General features: G+C 46.3%; 1 protein-coding gene across 1 annotated transcript in view; it reads right to left on the minus strand.

Annotated features, from left to right (window-relative positions):
- GABRR2 (gamma-aminobutyric acid type A receptor subunit rho2) overlaps positions 1 to 22415 on the minus strand; it is a 43674-nt gene that overhangs the window by 8186 nt on the left and 13073 nt on the right. Inside the window, exons 3-6 of the mRNA XM_047769353.1 lie at positions 6281 to 6348; positions 3883 to 4106; positions 2705 to 2787; positions 2371 to 2511 (exon numbers count right to left, since the gene is read on the minus strand). Coding sequence (XP_047625309.1) covers positions 2371 to 2511; positions 2705 to 2787; positions 3883 to 4106; positions 6281 to 6348 — 516 coding nt within the window. The remainder of the gene's footprint in view (positions 1 to 2370; positions 2512 to 2704; positions 2788 to 3882; positions 4107 to 6280; positions 6349 to 22415) is intronic.

A 22415-nucleotide genomic window follows, 5' to 3' on the forward strand; every position in this document is an offset into this window, starting at 1 on the left:
GGACTGGGTCATAGGGAAAGGCTGGAACAATAGGTTGGGTCCAGACAAGCTTGACACAGGATACCATGCAGGTTTCTGGGTTGTTTAAAAGAGACAGGAGCTTTTAGTGGCGTGGATAAATAGAAAGTCATCTTTGAATGTGACACAAACTACTAATCATTTACTCATCCCACAGCCTTTGTTCAATTACATCAGCTTCACTTTCCCTACTTAAATTTGAACCCATGAGGGAAATCACTGTTCCTTAGGTTTGCACAGCATCTTTCTCAAAGGGCCAATAACTCTGTTCTTTAAGGACTATTCCATTATCCTTTCCTTCTGTCTAAGAAAATCAGGGAGAGTTGCCTTGGAAACACTAGGAGGGAAGCAGGAACTTTGAAAATGTACACTCGGGTTCCAAGAAGATCAGTCTTGGGTGACAGCACAGTCCCTCTCCCAGCAGGAAGGTAAACCTGCTTGTTGGTACATAGTAAATACTGGGAGCGGAAGACGAGTTTTATTTATTTTTTTATTTGTGTTTTTGTTTGTTTGTTTGTTTGTTTGTTTGTTTGTTTAGGGCTGCACCCATGGCGTATGGAAGTTCCCAGGCAGCTTTGATCCCTGGCCTTGCTCAGTGGGTTAAGGATCCAGTGTTGCCATGAGCTGTGGTGTAGGTAGCAGATGCAACCCAGATCTTGCATGGCTGTGGCTGTGGCATAGGTGGGCAGCTACAGCTCAGATTCGTCCCCTAGCCTAGGAACATCCATGTGCTACAGGTGCAGCCCTTAAAAAAAAAAAAAAAAAAAAAAAAAAAACCTGGGGATCATATCTACACCATAGATTTGTTGGGTAAAAATTAATTCATATAAGGCACACAAAACAATGGCGCATTGTAAAAATTATATAGGAAACTCTTAAAAATGATTTTAGAAAGAGAATCGACAGGAATTTGCCAAACAGATGAGAAAAGAACGTTGTGTGGCAATAGACATTAGAGTGAAAGAGAAGAGAGGGATGAGGATGGGCAGTGTGGGCGTAAAGGGACACAAGCATGAGCTATGCTGTTCTGAGCCAACGCCACCTTGGCTGGGGCTCCCCCTTCTCCAGTGTTTGATGTTGAGGACAGAGGGTGGGAGTCAGGAGGCAACCTGGGAGCTGGTGGCCATGCAGAGGCAGGCGGTCGCTAACTCCCGCTCCCTGTGAATGTGACCTTATTGAGCAGTAGGGTTTTTGTACATATGATCAAGTGAGATGCGATCATATTGCATTAGGGTGAGCCATAATCCAGTGACCGGTGTCCCTAGAGAAGAGGGATATTTAGACACCGACGCACAGAGGCACAACACCACGGGAAGACCAGAGACACAGGGAGAATGCAACGTGACAATGGAGGCAGGGGTTGGTGGGTGTCCCAACCATCAGGAACTAGGAAGAGACAAGGAAGGACTTCTCCCCAGACTCTTCAGAAGGAGCGTGGCACTCAGACTTCCAGCCCAGCACTGCGAGGACCAAGCATCCATGGTTTCAAGCACCCCATCAGTGGTACTTTGTTAGAACAACTTTAGGAAACTAATACAACTGCTAATGGTGAGATTAGAGAAAAGATGACAGATGGATCCTCTCAAAACTTCAAACACAGCCCCAGGATCCAAGAAGAGGTTATCCTACTCACAGGAAAGGAATCTATAACTCTGAATATAGGTAATAAATACATTTTCTCAGAAAACTATCCAACCATATTTTTAAGTCAAACGAATCAGGTGGCGGAATAGCATGTCAAATCTGACCCCACTTTTGTAAAATTACATAATTTTTTGGAGGGGGGGAAATTCTGAAATATTTTTCTTTTCTTTCTTATTTTTTCTTTTGTTGGTAAAATTACATAATTAAAGCAAGATGTCTGCAAGGGTGTTAGCTGAATCATTCCAGCCCTGGAATTTCATAGGGCAGTAACTTTTAAAATCCCTAACTTTCAGTGCTGTTTTTGTTTTGTTGGACTACATATTATCAGACTAATTAAAAATTCTTTGCATTGGAAAGGGAAAAGGTTGAGGCTGGAGAAGAATTCTTTTTTTTTTCTTTTGTCTTTTTGCCATTTTCTTGGGCTGCTCCCACGGCATATGGAGGTTGCCAGGCTAGGGGTCTAATCAGAGCCGTAGCCACTGGCCTACGCCGAGAGCCACAGCAACTCGGGATCCAAGCCGCGTCTGCGACCTACACCACAGCTCACAGCAATGCCGGATCCTTAACCCACTGAGCAAGGCCAGAACCCGCCACCTCATGGTTCCTAGTCGGATTCGTTAACCACTGAGCCACGATGGGAACTCCTGGAGAAGAATTCTAATGTGCTCTCTTCCACATTTGAATCCAACTGCAGCAAAAGTGAGCTACCAGTGCTGCTGTAGAAGGCCAGCCTGGAAGTGGTGTGGAATTTCTGAATCAGAAACTGAGACAGGGAGATCTCCTCATCTGTCTTCAGGGATTCGTCCCCGTTCTTCCAATACAGCATCAGGTCTTCATCTGTATATGCATCTTTGAGGAAAGGAAAAGAAGTTAATTTGACCCTTTTCTTCAGAGGGAGGGTGGGGCAACCAGGCAATCCTACACCAGCCTGGGAATAAACAGGTCTTATCACAGAGGAGCAGTTCTTAAATCTCACAGTTACTACAATGGCACAAAAGAGGGAATAAGGCAAAGATTTGTTTTTAGGAATATGGATACGTACAGCTTTCTAGCTCCAACGAACAGGTCTGGGAGTCCAGGGGAAAGTGGCTGAAATCCATGTTGCACATGGCAGTGACTGTAATCCTGGAACCCAAACAAATGCATTGGCTGGTTCAGTATTATTGGCTCATATGCCAGCCCAGAGACAGAAGAACACAGATACACCAAGCTGCCTCCTCACGTCTTCTTCAGGAGTTTGGAAACCCGGGACTCTAAGTTAAGGTTTAGAGGGTTGTTTTTTTTTGTTGTTTTGTTTTTCATCTTTTTTTTTTTTTTCTTGGTCTTTTTAGGGCCACACCCATGCCATATGGAGGTTTCCAGGCTAGGGGTCAAATCAGAGCTATGGCTGCCAGTCTACACCACAGCCACAGTAACACGGGATCCAAGCTGCATCAGAGAACTTCACCACAGATCGTGGCAACACGGGATCCTTAACCCCCTGAGCGATGCCAGGGATCAAACCTGTGTCCTCACGGTTGCTAGTCAGATTCGTTTCCACTGAGCCATGATAGGAACTCCTCTTTTCATCTTTTTAGATCCGCACTTGCAGCATATGGAATTTCCCAGACTAGGGGTCAAATTGGAGTTGTAGCTGCTGGCCTACACCACAGTCACAGGAACATCAGATCCTTAACCCACTGAGTGAGGCCAGGGATGGAACCCGCATGGATACTAGTTGGTTTCATTACCGCTGAGCTGCAACAGGAACTCCCAAAATATATTTTTCTAACTCTTCTGTCTGTGGGGAAATTGTTTCAAAGATATTGCACTATAGCTTTGTAATTTTTTTCTGGCCACACCTGAGGCAAGTGGAAGTTCCTGGGCCAGGGATCGAACCCATGGCAATACAGGGTCCGAACAACATCTTTGACCTACGTAGCAGCTTGAGGCCAGGGGTAGAACCCCCATACTCATGGAGACTATGTTGGGTTCTTACCCTGCTGAGCCACAACAGGAACTCCCTTTAAAAAAAAAAAAATAGAAGGGGGTTTCAGTTGTGGTTTTGAAACCAAGAGTGGACAAGCTAATTCATTCAGCAAGTACTGTTTTCTCATGTACTGTGAAAAGCACAGTTCAGCTCTGACAATACAGTGGGAAATCAGTCAAACTATCCCTGGCATTGTCCACACATATGAGCATGGCATTGGACCCAGAAGCCATGACCCTATGGACAGTTACCTCATGCTGTACAGCACCTGCCCATCCGGGAACACCCTCAGCATGATGTTGTCTGTGGTGGTGTCATGGATAAAGGATCTCTTGGAGTGAACAAAGAAGACATCGGGGACCCAGATCTTCTTCACCAGCCGGCCATCAAAGGTCATGCTCTTGTTGCTGGTGCTGGGGAAGGACAGCCGCTCATCCTTCCAGTAGTGCCGCAGGTACAGGGTCATGGTGAAGTCCTGTGGGAGGGGGGAGCCGGGATGAGACCAGACCAAAGTGACTCTCTTGCTTTTCTTTTCTTTTTTTCTTTTTTACAGCTGCATCTGTGGCATATGGAAGTTCCCAGGCTAGGGGTCAAATTGAAGCTACAGCTGAGGCCCATGCCATAGCCACGGCAGCATGGGGTCCAAGCCATATATGTAGCACTGCGGCAACACCAGACCCTTAACCCACTGATCAAGGCCAGGGATGGAACCCTCATCCTCAGAGAGACATCATCATGTCCTTAACTTACTGAGCCACAATGGGAACTCCAGAGATGGCTTTCAAAGCTCCTTTTCTGACGGTTAACCTTCTACCCACCCCTGGGAGGGACACCTCAGGCTCAGCCTCCAAAGTCAGAGGTGACAATTTTGCAGCCCTGTGGGATGTCACCAGAGGCAATGGCATTGGTGACTTAAGAAAGAGATTGCCTCGGAGTTCCTGTCGTGGCGCAGTGGTTAACAAATCCGACTAGGAACACTGAGGTTGCGGGTTGGATCCCTGGCCTTGCTCAGTGGGTTAAGGATCCGGCGTTGCCGGCGTTGCAGACGTGGCTCAGATCCCGCATTGCTGTGGCTCTGGTGTAGGCCGGCAGCTACAGTTCTGATTTGACCCCTAGCCTGGGAACCTCCATATGCTATGAGAGCAGCCCAGGAAATGGCGAAAGAAAGAAAGAGAGGGAGGGAGAGAGAGAGAGGGAGGGAGGGAGGGAGGGAGGGAGAGGGAGAGAGAGAGAGAGAAAGAGAGAGAGAGAAGAAAGAAAAGAAAGAAAGAAAGAAAGAAAGAAAGAAAGAAAGAAAGAAAGAAAGAAAGAAAGAAAGAAAGAAAGAAAGAAAGAAAGAAAGAAAGAAAGAAAGAAAGAAAGAAAGAAAGAAAGAAAGAAAGAAAGAAAGAAAGAAAGAAAGAAAGAGAAAGAAAGAGAAAGAGGCTCACTTTCATGCCTTGTGGGGTTGGAGCCCAGGAGATGGCACAGCCCATGCTTTAGGCTTTGCGAATGAAAACACCAGCTAAAATGCCCATCGCCAGACCTGGGGCCAACTTCCCCAAAGCCCCGCTCTCTCTCACACCTAGATCTTGGCACACACGGCTCATTACTTATTGGCTAACCTTCAATTCAACTTAGACACTTGCAGAAACCCAGACAGCCAGGTGTCCCATTTAGGTTTCTACCATTAGACTTATAAGACCTTCGAAGCAGAACTGTGTCCTGCCCACCACTGATTCTCTAGACTCTAGTTACTGCCTGGCAAGACACAATAGTGGCTACTCAATAAATATTTGCAGGATGGACCAATGGGGGGAATGAATCGATGAGAAGATGGGCAGCTGCATACCTAGTGTAATTTCAGCCTGAAAGCTTATCCTGTTAAAAGTTTCTCCTCATCTGCGTAGTTGATGCCTTAAACCAACAGTGTAGACTTTACCCCCTAGCCAGAGCTAACACTTGAGTGCAAACAACTACTGAGAAGAGCCTTGTCTGGGAGCAGGTGGAGGAAGGCTGGAAAGATGTAGTGGGCTCACTTCTGCTCTATGGACCACACCCAAACCTCTCATGGCTGTGCTGCAGGGCCCACCAGCCCACCTCTTCAGGCCCTCTCTTCCCCTTTCAGTTTGCAAACTCTGTTTCTTCTGCCTCAGAGACCTCCTACACACTCTTGCTGGGCCCTCCCCATGGCTGTCAGGTCTCAGCTGAAATGAGGCTTCTTCAAAGAGGCTCCCGATCCTCCTGGGCACTGCCAAAGAGTAGACAGGGGAGCCGTGTTCCCAGCAGCCACTGGCGATCAGAAACCTACAGAATTTCAAGGTGAACGTGTCCACCTCCTGTGCTCCTCTAAGTGTGTTTCGTCTGACCACTCACATCCCTGGGAGTCGTGTGTTCAAAATGAAAAGTGCTGGACTTCTCCCAGAGACCATAGGACCTGGGATCTGCATTTAATCAACTCCCCAAGATATTTTTACCCATCAATCCAGAGAAGCCCTGCTCTAGATTTTACTGCCCCAGGGCTAACCTCCAAGCCGCAGCTGTAGCCCCTCTAGCTCTGGCTCCACACCCAGGCACAGCTGGCACCTGTGTGGCCCCACCCCCCGCAGGCTCTCAGAGGACCTCAGCCACACCATTTTGTCCTAGAGCTCCCGCCAGAGGCTCACATACCATGTCCACCTCTGAGATGCTGTCCAGGCTCTCTACCTGCACGTCCACACCCACTGGGATGGCAGGGCCTGCAGAAGGTCAAAGACAGCTGGTTAAGGTGCATTCCTCTCTAGCACTGGACCCGGAGGCAGCCGAACACCCTTCCCCTGGGGAGCTGAGTGGAGCAGAAGTGAAGTGGTGGTTCGAATCCCATGAGGGTTCTCTTGCTGCTTCCTGGCTTTGGGGAGCCCAAGCTTTCTCCACGAGGGCAGGGGCTGTGTCTACCTTAGGTGCTTTTCGTGGGCCAAAGTGGGTGTTTAACCCATGCTTGTTGCATGAGTGGATGACTATATCATTACTTCCTACATCCCAGGGCTGCCTCTGCAGGATAAAGGAACTAATGTTACTCCAGTGTTGGAGTGGAGACCCTGGTGATTTGTCCTCCTGTGACATCTAGAAAGGACAGAGGAGTTCCCACTGTGGCACAGTGGGGTAATGATCCGTCTTATCTCTGTGCGAGTGCAGGTTTGATCCCTAGCCCAGAGAAGCAGGTTAAGGATTCAGTGTTGCTGCAGCTGTGGCATAGGTCACAGCTCTGGCTCAGATTCCATGCCTGGCCTGGGAACTTCTATATGCTGCAGAGCAGTGGAAAAAATTAAAAATACGTAAAAATAAATAGAAAGGACAGAAACAGCCTCTATGCAGGTTTGGGGCACTTGCATGCCCAGGGCTGTATTCATTCATCGTTTGAATGGTACCTAAGACCGCCTAACAGATAGCTGGGGTCCTGCCTGCTAGAAGACTTCAACCTGGGTGGACAAGGTCTTCTCTGTACACAGTTAGATCACAGTGAAAGACAACACTGGATGAGATTTTGAAATCCTTTCAGGACATGTCCATTGAGAAGTATCAAAATACATATAGCACAGAAGCTCAGTGCTCAATTTTATCTGGCCTGTGACAGGATTTCTAATACTATGTTCATCTGTGGGTTCCTGTTCTCTTTCTTGGGCTGGGTGATGGTGACACCAATAAATTTACTTTGTGAACCTAGTGGGCTGTGAACTTATACAGTTGACCCTTGAACAACATAGGTTTGAACTGTGAGGGTCCATTGATATGTGGGTTTTTTTCAATACATGTATTGGAAAAAATTTTGGAGATCTGCAACAATTTGAAAAAACTCACGGATGAACCACACAGCCTAGAAATGCTAACAAATTAAGAAAGTTAGATACTGCATGAATGCATAAAATATAGGTATAGATACTAGTCTATCATTACATAGGCATAGTGTGAGTAATATTTACTATAAAACTAATAATTTTTTTTTTTTTTTTTTGCTATTTCTTGGGCCGCTCCCGCGGCATATGGAGGTTCCCAGGCTAGGGGTCGAATCAGAGCTGTAGCCACTGGCCTACACCAGAGCCACAGCAACGCGGGATCCGAGCCGTGTCGGCAATCTACACCACAGCTCATGGCAACGCCGGATCATTAACCCACTGAGCAAGGGCAGGGACTGAACCCGCAACCTCATGGTTCCTAGTCGGATTCGTTAACCACTGCGCCACGACGGGAACTCCTAATAATGTATTTTATTTTCTTACTGCCTTATAACTTTGCTTTCAAAGAATTACATTACCATACAGGATGCCTCTCTCTCTCATAACTGGAGAAACTGCCTATCAGACTGTCATCACCGGTAAATGGGTTTTTTTTAAATGGAACATTGTTTCTAATGCTGTAGCATGAAATGACTGTGAAACCGCATGCAATAAAAATTTTATGATTCATTCATTAGTGTATAGGTTAGGTTACCCTGAAGCAGTCATATTGCTGCTTTCTCATTATACCTGTAAATAAATATGAATTTTTTTCATCTTTTGATTTTCAGTGTCTAGTAATATGTATAGCATATACAGTGTTTTGTAGCAAATAAGACAACATTGACATAGGTAACGATAAATGATTCCTCTTGTAAAAAGATAATGTAAACTTACAGTATTAATACGGTACAGTTCCATAAATGTATTTTCTCTTCCTTACAGTTTTACTTAATAACATTTTCTTTGCACTAGCTTTATTATAAAATCACAGTGTATAATATATTTGGCATACAAAATATATATTTATCAACAGTGTATCAGGAAGGTTTCTGGTCAATAGTAGGCTATTAGTAACTAAGTTTGGGGGGAGTCAGAAGTTATGTGCAGATTTGTGACTGCATGTGGGCTGTCTGCACCCCTCACTCTTCCATTTTTCAAGGATAACCTGTATTTTTTTTTCAATTTCTGTATGTATGTTACGCTTCCATAACATTTTTTTAGATTTTTTTTTTTTTTTTTGCTTTTGGGGCCGCACCCACAGCATATGGAGGTTCCCAGGCTAGGGGTCAAATCAGAGCTACAGCTGCCTGCCTACGCCACAGCCACAGCAACACCAGATCTGAACCAAGTCTGCAACCTATACCATAGCTCACAGCAACGCCGGATCCTTAACCCATTGAGCAATGCCAGGGATCAAACCCATAACTTCATGGTTCCTAGTCAGATTGATTCATTTCCGCTGGGCCATGGCGGGAACTCCTAGATCTTAATATTAAAAAAGGGGGAGTTCCCGTCGTGGTGCTGTGGTTAACGAATCCGACTAGGAACCATGAGGTGGCGGGTTCGATCCCTGGGCCCTTGCTCAGTGGGTTAAGGATCCGGCGTTGCCATGAGCTGTGGTGTAGGCTGCAGACACGGCTCGGATCCCGTGTTGCTGTGGCTCAGGCATAGGCTGGCAGCTATAGCTCCGATTCGACCCCTAGCCTGGGAACCTCCATATGCCGCGGGAGCAGCCCAAGAAATGGCAGAAAGACAAAATATATATATATATATATTAAAAAGAAACAAAACTTAAGAATGGGGAAAACCAAAAACGTGTGTCTGTCAAGCATATTAATGAATGCTCTTCCACTCACAGGCAAAAATGTCCCTGACAGGCTTCCCACTGTGGCACAATGGGTTAAGGATCTGACAGCAGGGAGTTCCCGTTGTGGGGCAGCAGAAAGAAATCCAACTAGTAACCATGAGATTGCAGGTTCCGATCCCCGGCCTCCCCCCTGGGTTGGGTACCCGCTGTGCTGTAGGTCACAGACACTCGACCTGCTTGGATCCCACATTGCTGTGGCTGTGGTGTAGGCCGGCGGCTGTAGTTCCAACTGGACCCCTAGCCTGGGAACCTCCATATTCCGCAGGTGCGGCCCTATAAAGAAAAAAAAAAAAAAAAAAAGAATCCAACTGCAGCAGCTTGAGTCACACAGAGGCACAAGTTTGACCCCTGGCCAGGTGGCCTGGCGCAGTGGTTAAAGGATCTGGCGTTGCTGCAGCTGTGGCATAGGTTTCAATCCCTGGCCCAGGAACTTCCATATAGCCATAAAAAAAAAAAAAAAAAATGTCCCTGAGGGAGTCAGGTGTTATCTGGGTAGGATCTTATGAGAGGAAGGAATTCTGAAGGCCAGCTCCCTGCATATGCTGACCCACAGTAGTCAGCTGGGCGAAGCTTGGGGTGGCAGGGGGAGTCTGGGTCTCAGGAATGAGGACTGGGAGGGAACTTTGGCCAAGGGCAGGGAAGGAGGATCAGAGATCCGAACATGATAAAGGAGCTAGAAGCTTCAACCCTCACATCCTGCCCCAAGGAGAGGGCAGGAGGTCCTCATGGAGGCAGACCAGGGACTGGATGGGCTCACTAACTCTCCTCCAACCTCCCCCTGTAGGTTTGCTCATGCTTGCAATCCCACCATGAAATATTTGGGGGTTTTGACTGAACCCAATAGAATGGGTGCATCTTCTTTATTACTCATGGGATTTAGTGGCTATTTTCTGTGTTCTTAAACATGAAAGCGAAGGAGCACAATGCTTTATTTTTACTTTTCCCCCCTCAGGTAAATTGGGTTGTAAGCTGATCTTTATATTTTCCTGTGCCCTCAGGTCAGGGCTTGGAAGAGATCCCTGCTCTCACAGCTGGGGACTCCCCTCACTCCAGGCTCCAGGAAGGCACTGAAATGGCCAGAACCTCTGGTTCTTTGTTAGCTTCAGACAGTAAATCAGCTCAAGGTTGGAGCTCTTCAACTGGCCTCTTAACCCTCATCACCTTTCCCCCTCATTCCCTTTCTCTCAAATGCCACAGGGCCTGCAACATCTCGTCATCCCAAGAGCCAAAGAGCAGAAACAATATAAATCACCCTCTTTTTTTTTTTTTTGTCTTTTTACCATTTTGGGGGGCGATCCTGTGGCATATGGAGGTTCCCAGGCTAGGGGTTGAATCAGAGCTGTAGCCGCCAGCCTACACCACAGCCACAACAACGCCAGATCTGAGCCTTGTCTGTGACCTATACCACAGCTCACAGCAATGCTGGATCCTTAACCCACTGAGGGAGGCCAGGGATCGAACCCGCCACCTCAGTGTTCCTAGTCAGATTCGCTAACCACTGAGCCACGACGGGAACTCCTAAATCACCCTCTTTAGACCGACTTCCCTGTGGTCTGGTTTTCAGATACTGGGCACAGTGTTTGACAGGCAGCTGGTTTGGGCAAAGGACATTTTCTAGATAAAATATATCAGCTTGCTTGGTGCCTGTTACTGTGTTTCTCTGTCCCCAGGGCTTGCCTCGCTCTCCACAGCTCCAGCTGCCCTTTGGAAAAAAATTCGATAACGCCTGTGAGGGTGGCAGCAGGGCTCTGAAGGTACTGCCTACCTCAGGGTGCAGGTCAAGTTCCAGGGATCTTGGGTTGTTGGAAACGACCTGTGTGTTGAGGATTCCCCAGAGCTGCATTCAGGGGCTTGCACCGCAAGCGTCAACAGGACCATCAGCTCTATCCTCCTTGGTCCAAGTGCAATGGAGGTGACCTTTGCCTTTGACAGCTAATGCTCCCAGGCTCTCCTGAACTCTCCATTTTGTGGCCCTTCCCCATTTAAATTTTGAGAAATTCTTCCAACTCCCTGGTCTTTCTCCTTCTTTCATGAACAATTTTACATTTTGAGTAGGATTGAGTCCTATGAGATGTTAGGAAGAAAATAGTCTAGTTAAGCTAACTAGGCATTCATGTCTTGGCCGCTGAACACTGATGTGGGTTTTTCTGCTTTCAGAGAGGGATCTGAGTTCCCTGGTGGCTCCTTGGGTTAAGGACCTAGTGTTGTCACTGCCAGGGCTCAGGTTGCTGCTGTGGTGAAGGTTTGATTCCTGGGCTGGGAACTTCTGCATACCATGGGCATGGCCAAAAATTTTTTTAAAAATTAAAAATAAAAAAATAAAATAGAGAGAGAGATCTGGTCAACCAAATAAAAGACATTGGTGGATTTTCAGCAGTATAGGCAGTGAGGCAGAAAAATTCAAGGCAGCATAAAGGAATTACATGTTTAGCCAAGGGCTTTTCTTGGTTCCCATCTTTCAGCCATTATTTCTCTTCAGCGGTCCTGGAAAGCACGCATTAGAGATGTATCCATTTTTGAAATAAAGATATATGCCATTTCTTCCATACTGACTCTTCAGAATAAATGTGAGATATAATTTTAAGACAAACTAAAACAAAGAGAATTTGCCAACAGGCGTCCTGCCTTAAATGAAGGTGTTTTTGAAGCAGAAGGAGGGTGATCCCGAAAGAAAGCTGGAGAAACAAGGATGATTAAAGACCAGCAAAAATGGTAAATATATGCATGATTCTAAGGGAGCACTGACTATATAAAATAATATTAGCAATGTGTTGTAGTTTGGAAAAAATAAACATATGCAACAAATATAATATTTAAGAAGGGAATATGAGAAAAAGAATGTATAATATATATGTATGTATGACTGGATCACTTTGCTGAACAGCAGAAATTGACAGAATATTGTAAATCAACTATAATTTAATTTAAAAAAAAAAAAAAAAGAAGGGGGGAGTTCCCATTGTGGCTCAGTGGTTAACAAATCCGACTGGGAACCATGAGTTGCGGGTTTGATCCCTGGCCTCCCTCAGTGGGTTAAGGATCCAGGGTTGCCGTGAACTGTGGTGTAGGTCGCAGATGTGGCTTGGATCCGGTGTTGCTGTGGCTCTGGAGTAGGCTGGTGGCTACAGCTCTGATTAGACCCCTAACCTGGGAATCTCCATATGCCAAGGGAGTGGCCCTAGAAGAGGCAAAAAGGCCAAAAAATAAAAAATAAAAATAAAAAAAGAAGGGGGAGGCAGGCCACTTTGCTGTGCAGCAGAACATGGCACAACATTGTAAATCAACTATACTTTAATAAAAGAAAAAAAGAGGGGAGTGGTATAAATGTAGTGAAAGTGTTCTGAGGTCTTTGCACTGTCTGGAGGACAGTAAAAGTAATTAATATACCAGTACAAGTCAAAGATTCTTGTTGTTTTATGGGGAACCACCAAAAAATAGTCAGAACATATATTTTCAAAACTAAAATAGGAAAGCCAAAATAGGAGTAACGAAAAATAATCAATTCAAAAGAAAAAAGGGGGAGTTCCTGTCGTGGCTCAGTGGTTAACAAATCCCACTAGGAACCATGAGGTTGTGGGTTCGAGCTGTGTGGCTCTGGCATAGGCCATCGGCTACAGCTCTGATCAGACCCCTAGCCTGGGAACTTCCATATGCCATAGGTGTGGCCGTAGAAAAGGCAAAAAGAAAAAAAGAAAAAAGAAAAGAAAAGAAAGAAGGGGAGGAGAAAATAAAAAGAACATAAAATAGATTGGACAATGAAAGGACATAGTAGGATGATAGATTTAAAGCCAATATATAAATTATTCAATAAGTATGAATGGACTAAATTAACGAATATGGACTAGTTAATGAATATTTCCAGACCTGATAATTCAGAAATGTTGAAAATTTCTCAAACAGGATCAAGAAACAAAACCCAACTTTATGCTGCTTAAAGATAGACATATTAAAAATATATGATACAGAAAAGATAAGTTACATGAAAAGATGCAAATATATAACATACATTAGTAAAAGAAAGTGTGTGTAGCTATATTATATCAAGCAAAGTAGATTTAAAGGCAGATGAAGTAGAGATGAGGATCATTTAATGATAATAAATTATTCAATTCAATAAAATGCAACAATTCTAAAACTGGGTGTACTTTTTTTTTTTTTTTTTTTGCTTTTTAAGACTACGCTTGTGACATACAGAATTTCCCAGCACTGGGATTGAATTGGAGCTGCAGCAACCAGCCTTTGCCACAGCCACAGCAACTCAGGATCCAAGCCTCGCCTGTGACCTATACCACAGCTCCCAGCAAGGCTAGATCCTTAACCCATGGAGTGAGGCCAGGGATCAAACCTGCATCCTCATGATACGGTCAGATTCATTTCCTCTGCGCCATAACGGGAACTCCAAAAACTGTGTGTACTTAATGATACTGAAATAGCATAAACTAAGCACAAAAATATTTTGAAAATTGGAGTTCTGTGGCACAGCAGGTTAAGGATCCGGTGTTGTTACTACAGCGGTTTAGGTCGCTACTGTGGTGCAGTTTCAGTCCCTGACCCAGGAACTTCCACTTGCCACGGGAGGGGCCAAAAAAAAAAAAAACAAAAAGATATCACAGCAGACCATTAGAGAGGAAATAGAACCTTCACTAAATAATGCTGAGACAATGTATATATGAAAATCATGCAACGTGCTAGACATCTCCAAATGGATTGTACATCCAAAGGTGAGAGGCAAAACAACAAATAGCAGGATAGCAATGTGCTTATTTTCAGGACACAAAAGATCAGCAAATTTACATTAAAATAAGACTACCTGTTGAATCTAATTGTTGGTGTTAGAAGCCAGGATAATGGTTGTCCACAGTGGGGGGAGAGTGACAAGGAGAGAAGATTTCTGGAGTTCTGGAAATACTGTTTCTTGGTCTAGGTGCTGGTTGCATGAATATGTTCACCTTTTGATAACTCACTAAGCTGAACACTTTAATGTGTGTACTTTTCTGTGTACATGTTACAGTTCAATAACAAATTTTCAGCAAATAAATCAAGAACTCTTATTTATCGAAGACACCATAAAGAGAATGAAGAAGAAGCCACAGAGAGGGAGAAGATAGTCAGAAGATATAACTGGCAAAGAATTCATATACAGAATATAAAAATAACTCCTAAGAGTTCCACAAAGAAAAAAATCAGACAATCCAATACAAAAAGGGGCAAGAAAGTGGAACAGGCATTTCCAAAGAAAGAGAAATAAACATTAGACATATGAAAAAGTATTCAGTTACATTAATAGCTTGGTTAGAACTACAATGAGATATTACTACTATGTACTAACAGACTTGGCTTATGTGAAAGAGTAATGACATCAGGTGTTGCTAAGGATATGGAGCAACAGGAACTCTGATACTTTGCCAGTGGTGAGTGTAAATTGCTACAACCACCTTACTAGGCATTAACAGAAGCTATAAAAATCCCACAACCCAGTCTATTGACGGTATAGGAAAAATACCTTATAGTATCTTCATATAATGGGGTATTATAGTTACATGCAATGACATGGATGGATACACACTATGAAATTTTCATCACTGCAGTTTTCATGGCTTGACTCTGCATTTCCTCCATGGCCCTCCCCTTTCCTTGTAGGCTTCTTGCAAAGTCTGAGTTAATTTGAAATACCGATTGAGACGCTTTCCTCTCTTGGTAGGTGTAATTCAACCTTTCAGTTTTAAAATAGGCCTGACTTTTCCCATGGTGAGCACTACCTCCCGAGCAGACATTTAACCATCCACTTGGGATGGGGTGGACGAGGCTGGACTACATCAGGGGTTCACCCTTCCACCAGCAGCATCAGCATCACCTGTCACTTATTAGAGATGCTATCCTTGGGCCCCACCCCAGGCCTCCTAGACCAAAGACTTTGGTGTGGGGCTCAGGAGTCTGCGTTTTCACAAGTCCTGCAGTAATGCTGATCCACAGTCAAATTTGAGGAACACTGGACAGCTGACCTTTAAGGAAACTCTAGGAGTGAGATTTTATCCGATGTCCTGGTTACCATTTTCCTCTTGTTGTCAAAGTCATCCTCCACTAGCCCATTTCCAGCAGCTGTCTCCTTATCCATGCCTTCCTTCCTCCACTGCACCTGCCGAGTTGAGGACTCTTTTCCTAAGCCTCGACTTCCTGACCTCTCTCCCATGACCACCCTCCTTAGTTGAAATCCCCTCCCTCTTCTGTTTCTGTGAGCCAGCTCCTCCCTGGCTCCTTCTCTAAGGTCTTTGGGGCTCTTCTCTTTCCTGCAAACACTCAGCCCCTCCCACAACTAAAAGCTGATGATGACTCTCAGTCTCCCTCCTGGACCCAATCTCTGACCAAACTCCAAGGGAGTTCCCTGGTGGTCTAGCAGTTAAGCGTCCAGTGTTGTCACTGCTGTGGTGCAGGTTCTATCCTGTGATCCAGAACTTGTGCATGCCACAGGCACAGCCAAAAAAAAAAAAAAAAAAAAACAAACAAACTCTGACCCTATTGTTGAAGTCTAAAAGAGGTCTCCACTGGATAGCTAACCAAGTTCTTAAATTTATCATCCCAAGCAGACTAGTCTAGTCAGGGCCCAGCCCTGCTCCACTGCCCCACATCCCATCCTTCAGGTGCATGGTGACTTCATTGGTCACTGGGCTTAGATGGGGTCAGGGAGGGAAGGAGTGAGATTGTCCAGGGGGGATTGTGGAGGAGGGGCTGTTTGAGGAAGAGGGCAAGAAAAGAAGATTAATTTGAGGGGAGGGAGCAAGTAGGAGTGAGACGGAGACCCCTGCCGAGTTGATGATTAACTTCTCTATCCAAAACTTTGTTCCCTTTCTTGTCCTGCTCTTGCTCCCCTCAGGATTGAGGAGTATCCAAGAAAAGTGAGGACTGACACTGAGCAGGACCCTGTGGAGCCCCCTTGGGTATAATGGCTACAACAGCCCCTCCATGTCCCCTGTTTCTTGCTTGTAGAAAAAGGCTTTAGTCTCCTAGGCCTTCCCTGAGTTCCAAAGAGCAGACTCAAGCAGTTACTAGTTAGGGAAGTGAGGGGAATGCAGAAACAAAGGAAAAGGAAAAGCAGTCAAGCAAGAAAAGTAATGATAGCTGAAGCAATAGCTCAGTGAAAAAACGGAATTCTAGTTCCTTCTCAAGGGATTTACATAACAATCTAACCCATATCCGTGAGTTCTTCTGCAGAAACTAAGACCTCCTCTCAAGGGGAAGATGGTGACTACATGCAGACTGGAAGAACCAGAAGGTTGTGCATTAAGATTCCCAAACATCACCCTGTTACCTCACTGCTGACCAATCAGAAAAACTAGCCCACAAGCTGCAAGGCTTACCCCAAATGATGCCATTAAAACCCTTCCCTGGAGTTCTCACTGTAGCACAACGGGATTGTCGACATCTTGGGAGTGCTGGGACACAGGTTTTGATGCCTGGCACAATGGGTTAATGATCCAGCATTGCCACAACTGAGGCTTGGGTTGTGACTGTGGCTTGGATCTGATCCCTGGCCTGGGAACTCCATATGCCTCAGGGTGGCCAAAAATGAAAAAAAAAAAAAAATTAAATAAAAATTAGTAGTTCCTGCTGTGGCACAGTGGAAACGAATCCAACTGAGAACCATGAGGTTGCAGGTTCGATCCCTGGCCTCACTCAGTGGGTTAAGGATCTGGTGTTGCCATGAGCTGTGGTGTAGGTCACAGACACGGCTCAGATCCCATGTTACTGTGGCTGTGGCATAGGCCAGTAGCTACAGCTCCAATTTGACCCCTAGTCTGGGAACTTCCGTATGCCACAGATGTGGCCCTAAAAAGCAAAAAAAAAAAAAAAAAGAATAAGGAGAGATTTGAAGCATGAGAAGGATTCAGTTTAAAATAAATAAATAAACAAATATTGAAAACGCTTCCCTGAAAGCAATCAGAGTGTTTGGGTCTTTTGAGCACAAGCTGCCCGTTTTCCTTGCTAGGCACCCAGCAAATAAAACACTGTACTTCTGGAGTTCCCTGGTGCTCAGTGGGTTGTCTCTGCTGTGGCTCAGGTCATTGCTGTGGTACAGGTTTGATTCCTGGCCTGGGAGCTTCTGCACACCATGGGCATGGCCAAAACAAAACCAAACAAAAATGCTGTACTTTCCTTCACCACATCCCAGGGCCAATAGATTGGCTCTACTGCCAGGTGGGCAAGCAGACCCAAATTCAGTTTGGTAACAGGAGCAGGGTGTGGGTAGCAAGTTAGGTTGTACTCCCCAAGGGAACGGCCAAGGGCACTGAAGAGGAGTCAGAGGGATCTACTCCGAGGAAGAAGGCTGCCAGGGCCCCAGAATGTTCTTTATAATAAACTGGGAACAGTAGGTAAAGGGTTTCCCTGATTCTGTGAGCCTTCGTAGCAAATTATCACAGCTGAGGATGGGGTAGTGGGAACCCCGATTTTGCAGCCAAGTCAGAGAGGAGGGCAGATAACTTGGGACCTGCTACCTGTGAGTGGTGTCTGAAATGGGGGCAGGCTTGTGGGACTGAGCCCTTAAGCTGTGGAGTCTGCACGCGCCACAGATAGTGTTAGAACAGCAGACCCAGGCGGTCTCTGCAGACAACAGAATTGCTTGGAGGGGAAAATCCACACATTAGAGTCAGAAGAGTGGTGAGTAGAACAGATCATAGCAATAGAGGCATATGCTCTGTGTCTAGGAGGCCGGGCCATGTGCTCCCCAGGGCAGGAACCGAGTTTTTATCATGTTTGCATTCAGGACTTGATGCCCCGCCCCTGCCCATGGTCTCTGCAGCATCAGGCTCTGCTTAGCGCTTCCTAGAGGACACCTGATTCCAGCCTAATGCCAACCTGCTGTGGCGGCTACTGATATTACCCCCCTTCTACAGGTGAGAGAGAACCTGAGGACTAGAGAGGTGACAGAGGTCCCCAGCCAGAGGGAGGCACAACCACAAGTTGATTCCAGGGACCCAACTCCAGAGCCCCTATTCTAGCGAATGCATTGTGAGAAACAGAGCATTCTTTTGGCTCAGGGGGTGTGGGGTGTGTGTGTGTGTGGCTTTTTAGGGCCACACCCACAGCACATGGAAGTTCTGGGCCAGGGATCAAATCGGAGCTGCAGCTGCCAGCCACAGCCACAGCAACTAGGAATCTAAGCCATGCCTGTGACCTACCCCCACAGGCCATAGCAATACCAGATCTCACTGAGCAAGGCCAGGGATCAAACCAGCATTGTCCTCATGGACACTAGTCAGATTTGTTATTGCTGAGCCACCGTAGGAATGCCATCGAGCATTCTTAATCAATAAACACAGTTAAGGAGTTCCCGTCATGGCTCAGTGGTTAACGAACCTGACTAGTAACCAAGAGGTTTCAGGTTCGATCCCTGGCCTCACTCAGTGGGTTAAGATCCAGCATTGCTGTGAGCTGTGGTGTAGGTCGCAGACAAGGTTCGGATCCTCTGTTGCTGTGACTGTGGCGTACACTGGTGGCTACAGCTCCGATTGGACCCCTAGCGTGGGAACCTCCATATGCCGTGGGTGCAGCCCTAAAAGGACAAAAAAATAAAATAAGATAATAAACACAGTTAATGTTTCTTGAGCACTCCCTTTATTTTTATTTTTTATTTTTATTTTTTGGCTACCCTGCGGCATATGGAGTTCCTGGACCAGGGATCAGATGCGAGCCACAGTCGTGACCCATGCCACAGCTGTGGCATCACTGGATCCCGAAACCACTGTTGAGGGACTGAACTTGGGTCGCAGTCATCCAGAGATGCTGCTGATCCCCATTAACACAGAGCATTCTGTGGTAACTCCATCTTGAGCACTTCCTATGTGCCAGGCACTGTGCTGAAAACTTCACACGTAATCATCACTTAATCCATAGAACAACTCTCTGAGTACTATTATTACCTTCATAAATATGAGGCAGGTGAGGAACAGAGAGGCTCAGGAACTTGCCCAAGGCCACACAGCTACTGAGGCAGAGCTGAGGTCTGGACCAACCAAGGCAGTATAGCCCCAGAATACTGGTTTTAAAACAAGTCTGTAAATTCTTCAGAACTCTTCCTATCAAAAGTGTAGTTCCTCTCCCCTTGAACCTGTTGAGCCTTGGGGTCAATTCAATGAATAGAATGCACCAAGAGTAGCAATGCTGTGAAACATCCACTTTCTGCTGGTTTCTCTCCAGCTGTCAAGTGGCCAGATTAGAGACCAGAGAGAGAGAGAATGATGAAGATGATGTCTTGATGCCCAAGGAGCCCCAGCTGTACCTGGCCCAGCTTTGGCATGTTTCCAGTGCAGGCACCAGGCATGAGAAAGAACACGTTTTTGTGGAGTTCCCATTGTGTCTCAGTGGTAACAAACCCAACTATTATCCACAAGGACATGGGTTTGATCCCTGGCCTCGCTCAGTGGGTTAAGGATCTGGTGTTGCTGTGGCTGTGGCATAGGTCAGCAGCTGTACCTCCAATTCAACCCTTAGCCTGGGAACTTCCACATGCTCCAGGTGCGACCCTAAAAAGGACCCCCCCCAAAAAAAGAAGAAGAAAAAAAGAACACACTTTTGAGATAACATTGTAGGGGAGCAAATCTTGCCACCCCCCAGTATCTCCTTGGCATGTGGATCATTTCAAGCTGAAAACAATCAAGGCCCAAGTGACTCAGGAAGGAACTTTGACCTTCCACCTACCTACCGTAAAGAATTTACATGGAGGGCTTGTTACCATAGTAGAGCTATCGCCAGAGACACCTGCAAAGAATATGGGCTACGTGTGGGGGGCTGAGAGATCAGAGTCCATTTTATGTCTTCTGGTCTCTCAAGGCCCAGCAAACACTTTTTACAAAACATTGGCTTTTCCATCTCCATGTCAATTGCCTTCTTCTCCTTTGAAGCCTCAAACCACTATCCCCAACGGTTTTTTTGTTTGTTTGTTTGTTTCAGTCCGTAGCTAAAGATGGTACTTAAGGGGATGTTATCCACATCTTGGCAAGTTACTCCGTTTTCCTGGGCCCCTCCCACAGAGCCATGTTATTAAACTTGTTTGTTTTTCCCCAGGGAGTCTGTCTCACCTCAATTTAATTCTTAGAACAGTTAGAAGAACCTGGAAGGGTAGAGAGTTTCATCCTCTCCAAGAACCCCATCAGCCACCACCGTCTGCCTGCATCCGTGTGAGAACTGCCTGGCTGAGCACAACTTGATTTGTGAGCAGATAAATGCCTGTTATTGTTTTGGGCCCCAGTCTTAGGGTGGCTGGTTACACAGGGTGGGTAACCAGAAACCAGAAACCTACAGCCCACATGCTTAACCACAACAACGTGAATAGGTCAATTAACGGACCAGTAAGTGAGAAAAAGAATGAGTCTGGGTGATGATTTCCTTTTTTTTTTTTGTCTTTTTGCCTTTTCTAAGACCGCTCCTGCGGCATATGGAGGTTCCCAGGCTAGGGGTCCAATCGGAGCTGTAGCCGCCGGCCTACACCAGAGCCACAGCAACACCAGATCCGAGCCGCGTCTGCAACCTACACCACAGCTCACGGCAACACCAGATCCTTAACCCACTGAGCAAGGCCAGGGATCGAACCCACAACGGATTGGTTAACCACTGAGCCACAACAGGAACTCCTGTGTGATGATTTCGAAGAAGGTGGTATGGTTCCAAACAGCCGAGAGTGTGCATTAGAGGAAAGGAATTAAACCAGGTTCTTGGCAGACCGGCCGTTGAATGAAGCAGGACGGTACATGAAGCATCTCCATGAACAGATGCTCGTAGGCAGATCAAGCATGGAGGTTCAGAGACAGAGAGCCTTGTAGGACAGAAGAGTCCTGGGGGGGGGGGTAACCTGGGGGGGAGCTGGGCCAGACCCTGGAGATTTGGGGACCCAGCTGGGTATTTCCAGAAGGAGAAATTGGCCACAAGGTGTGTGGGGACCATGGTGCTGGTGAAGGTAGTGCTTCCAAAACCTATCATTATCACCCACAAAAGAGAAACTTTTCATTGAATTGAAGTTTATGAATTCTATATTTTTTTTTTTGTCTTTTTGCCTTTTCTAGGGCTGCTCCCATGGCACATGGAGGTTCCCAGGCTAGGGGTTGAATCGGAGCTATAGCCGCCGGCCTATGCCAGAGCCACAGCAACACGGGATCCGAGCCACGTCTGCGACCTACACCACAGCTCATGGCAACGCTAGATCCTTAACCCACCGAGCAAGGCCAGGGATCGAATCCACAGCCTCATGGTTCCTAGTCGGACTCATTAACCACTGAGCCACGATGGGAACTCCTATGAATTATTTTTTTTTTCTTTTTTTGGCTGCAGCGTGCAGCAGCTTGATGTGGGATCTCAGTTCCCAGACCAGGGATTGAACCCAGGCCACAGTGGAGAAAGCACCCAGTCCTAACCACTAGACCTCCAGGGAACTCCCTGAACTCATTTAAGTTAAATACTAAGGAATACAATTTGGTCAGGGAAGGTGGAGATTTGAAGGGCCACAACCATCATCATGTTTAAGATTTTTTCACCCCCATCCCCAGGGAAGGACTTGAGAGCATGTGGTATGAAGGGGAGAGGCAGGGAGAGAAGGGGAGGATCTGAGAGACACTTTGATGCATGGATTGACTTGACCTGTTTGACGTGGAGCGGGGAGGGCCAGGAGGGAGGAGGGCAAATCACCAAGGGCTCCAGAGCCCGCTGCCCAAGTCGCCTGAGAAAGAGTGACAGAAAGTTAGCAGGTTCACTGAGCGAAGGCTGGAAGTTATCTCAAGAAAGCACCTGAGCCAATGTTTCCTGCCCTCCTAAATTCAACCCTTTGTTGTTGGATTTAGCGCAAGAAGCATTCTCCTGCATTGTAGAAGCTAATATGAAGCATGGTTAGTGCCCCAACCTGCCCCACCCCGGTCACAGGCTGGTCTGCCCCCCACCCCCACTACCACCTCCTGCTCAGTCTTCCCCAAGTCTCCCAATCTCAACCCTCCCAGCATGGCCCCTGCAGACACACTTGGCCCTGCTCTGTGCCAGGAACCACTCAGGGCAGTGTCCACACTTACAAACCCACCCCCAGGAAGGAGTACAACTGGAGACCCATTTGCCACGTGCTGGAATATCTGAAGGTTCTAAGTCAGGCTAAGAAACTGCAAGATGACATATATGCTATCCTACTTCTTTGACTAATTCACCACAA

Source organism: Phacochoerus africanus, chromosome 2, assembly GCF_016906955.1.
Source record: "Phacochoerus africanus isolate WHEZ1 chromosome 2, ROS_Pafr_v1, whole genome shotgun sequence".
NCBI lineage: Eukaryota > Metazoa > Chordata > Mammalia > Artiodactyla > Suidae > Phacochoerus > Phacochoerus africanus.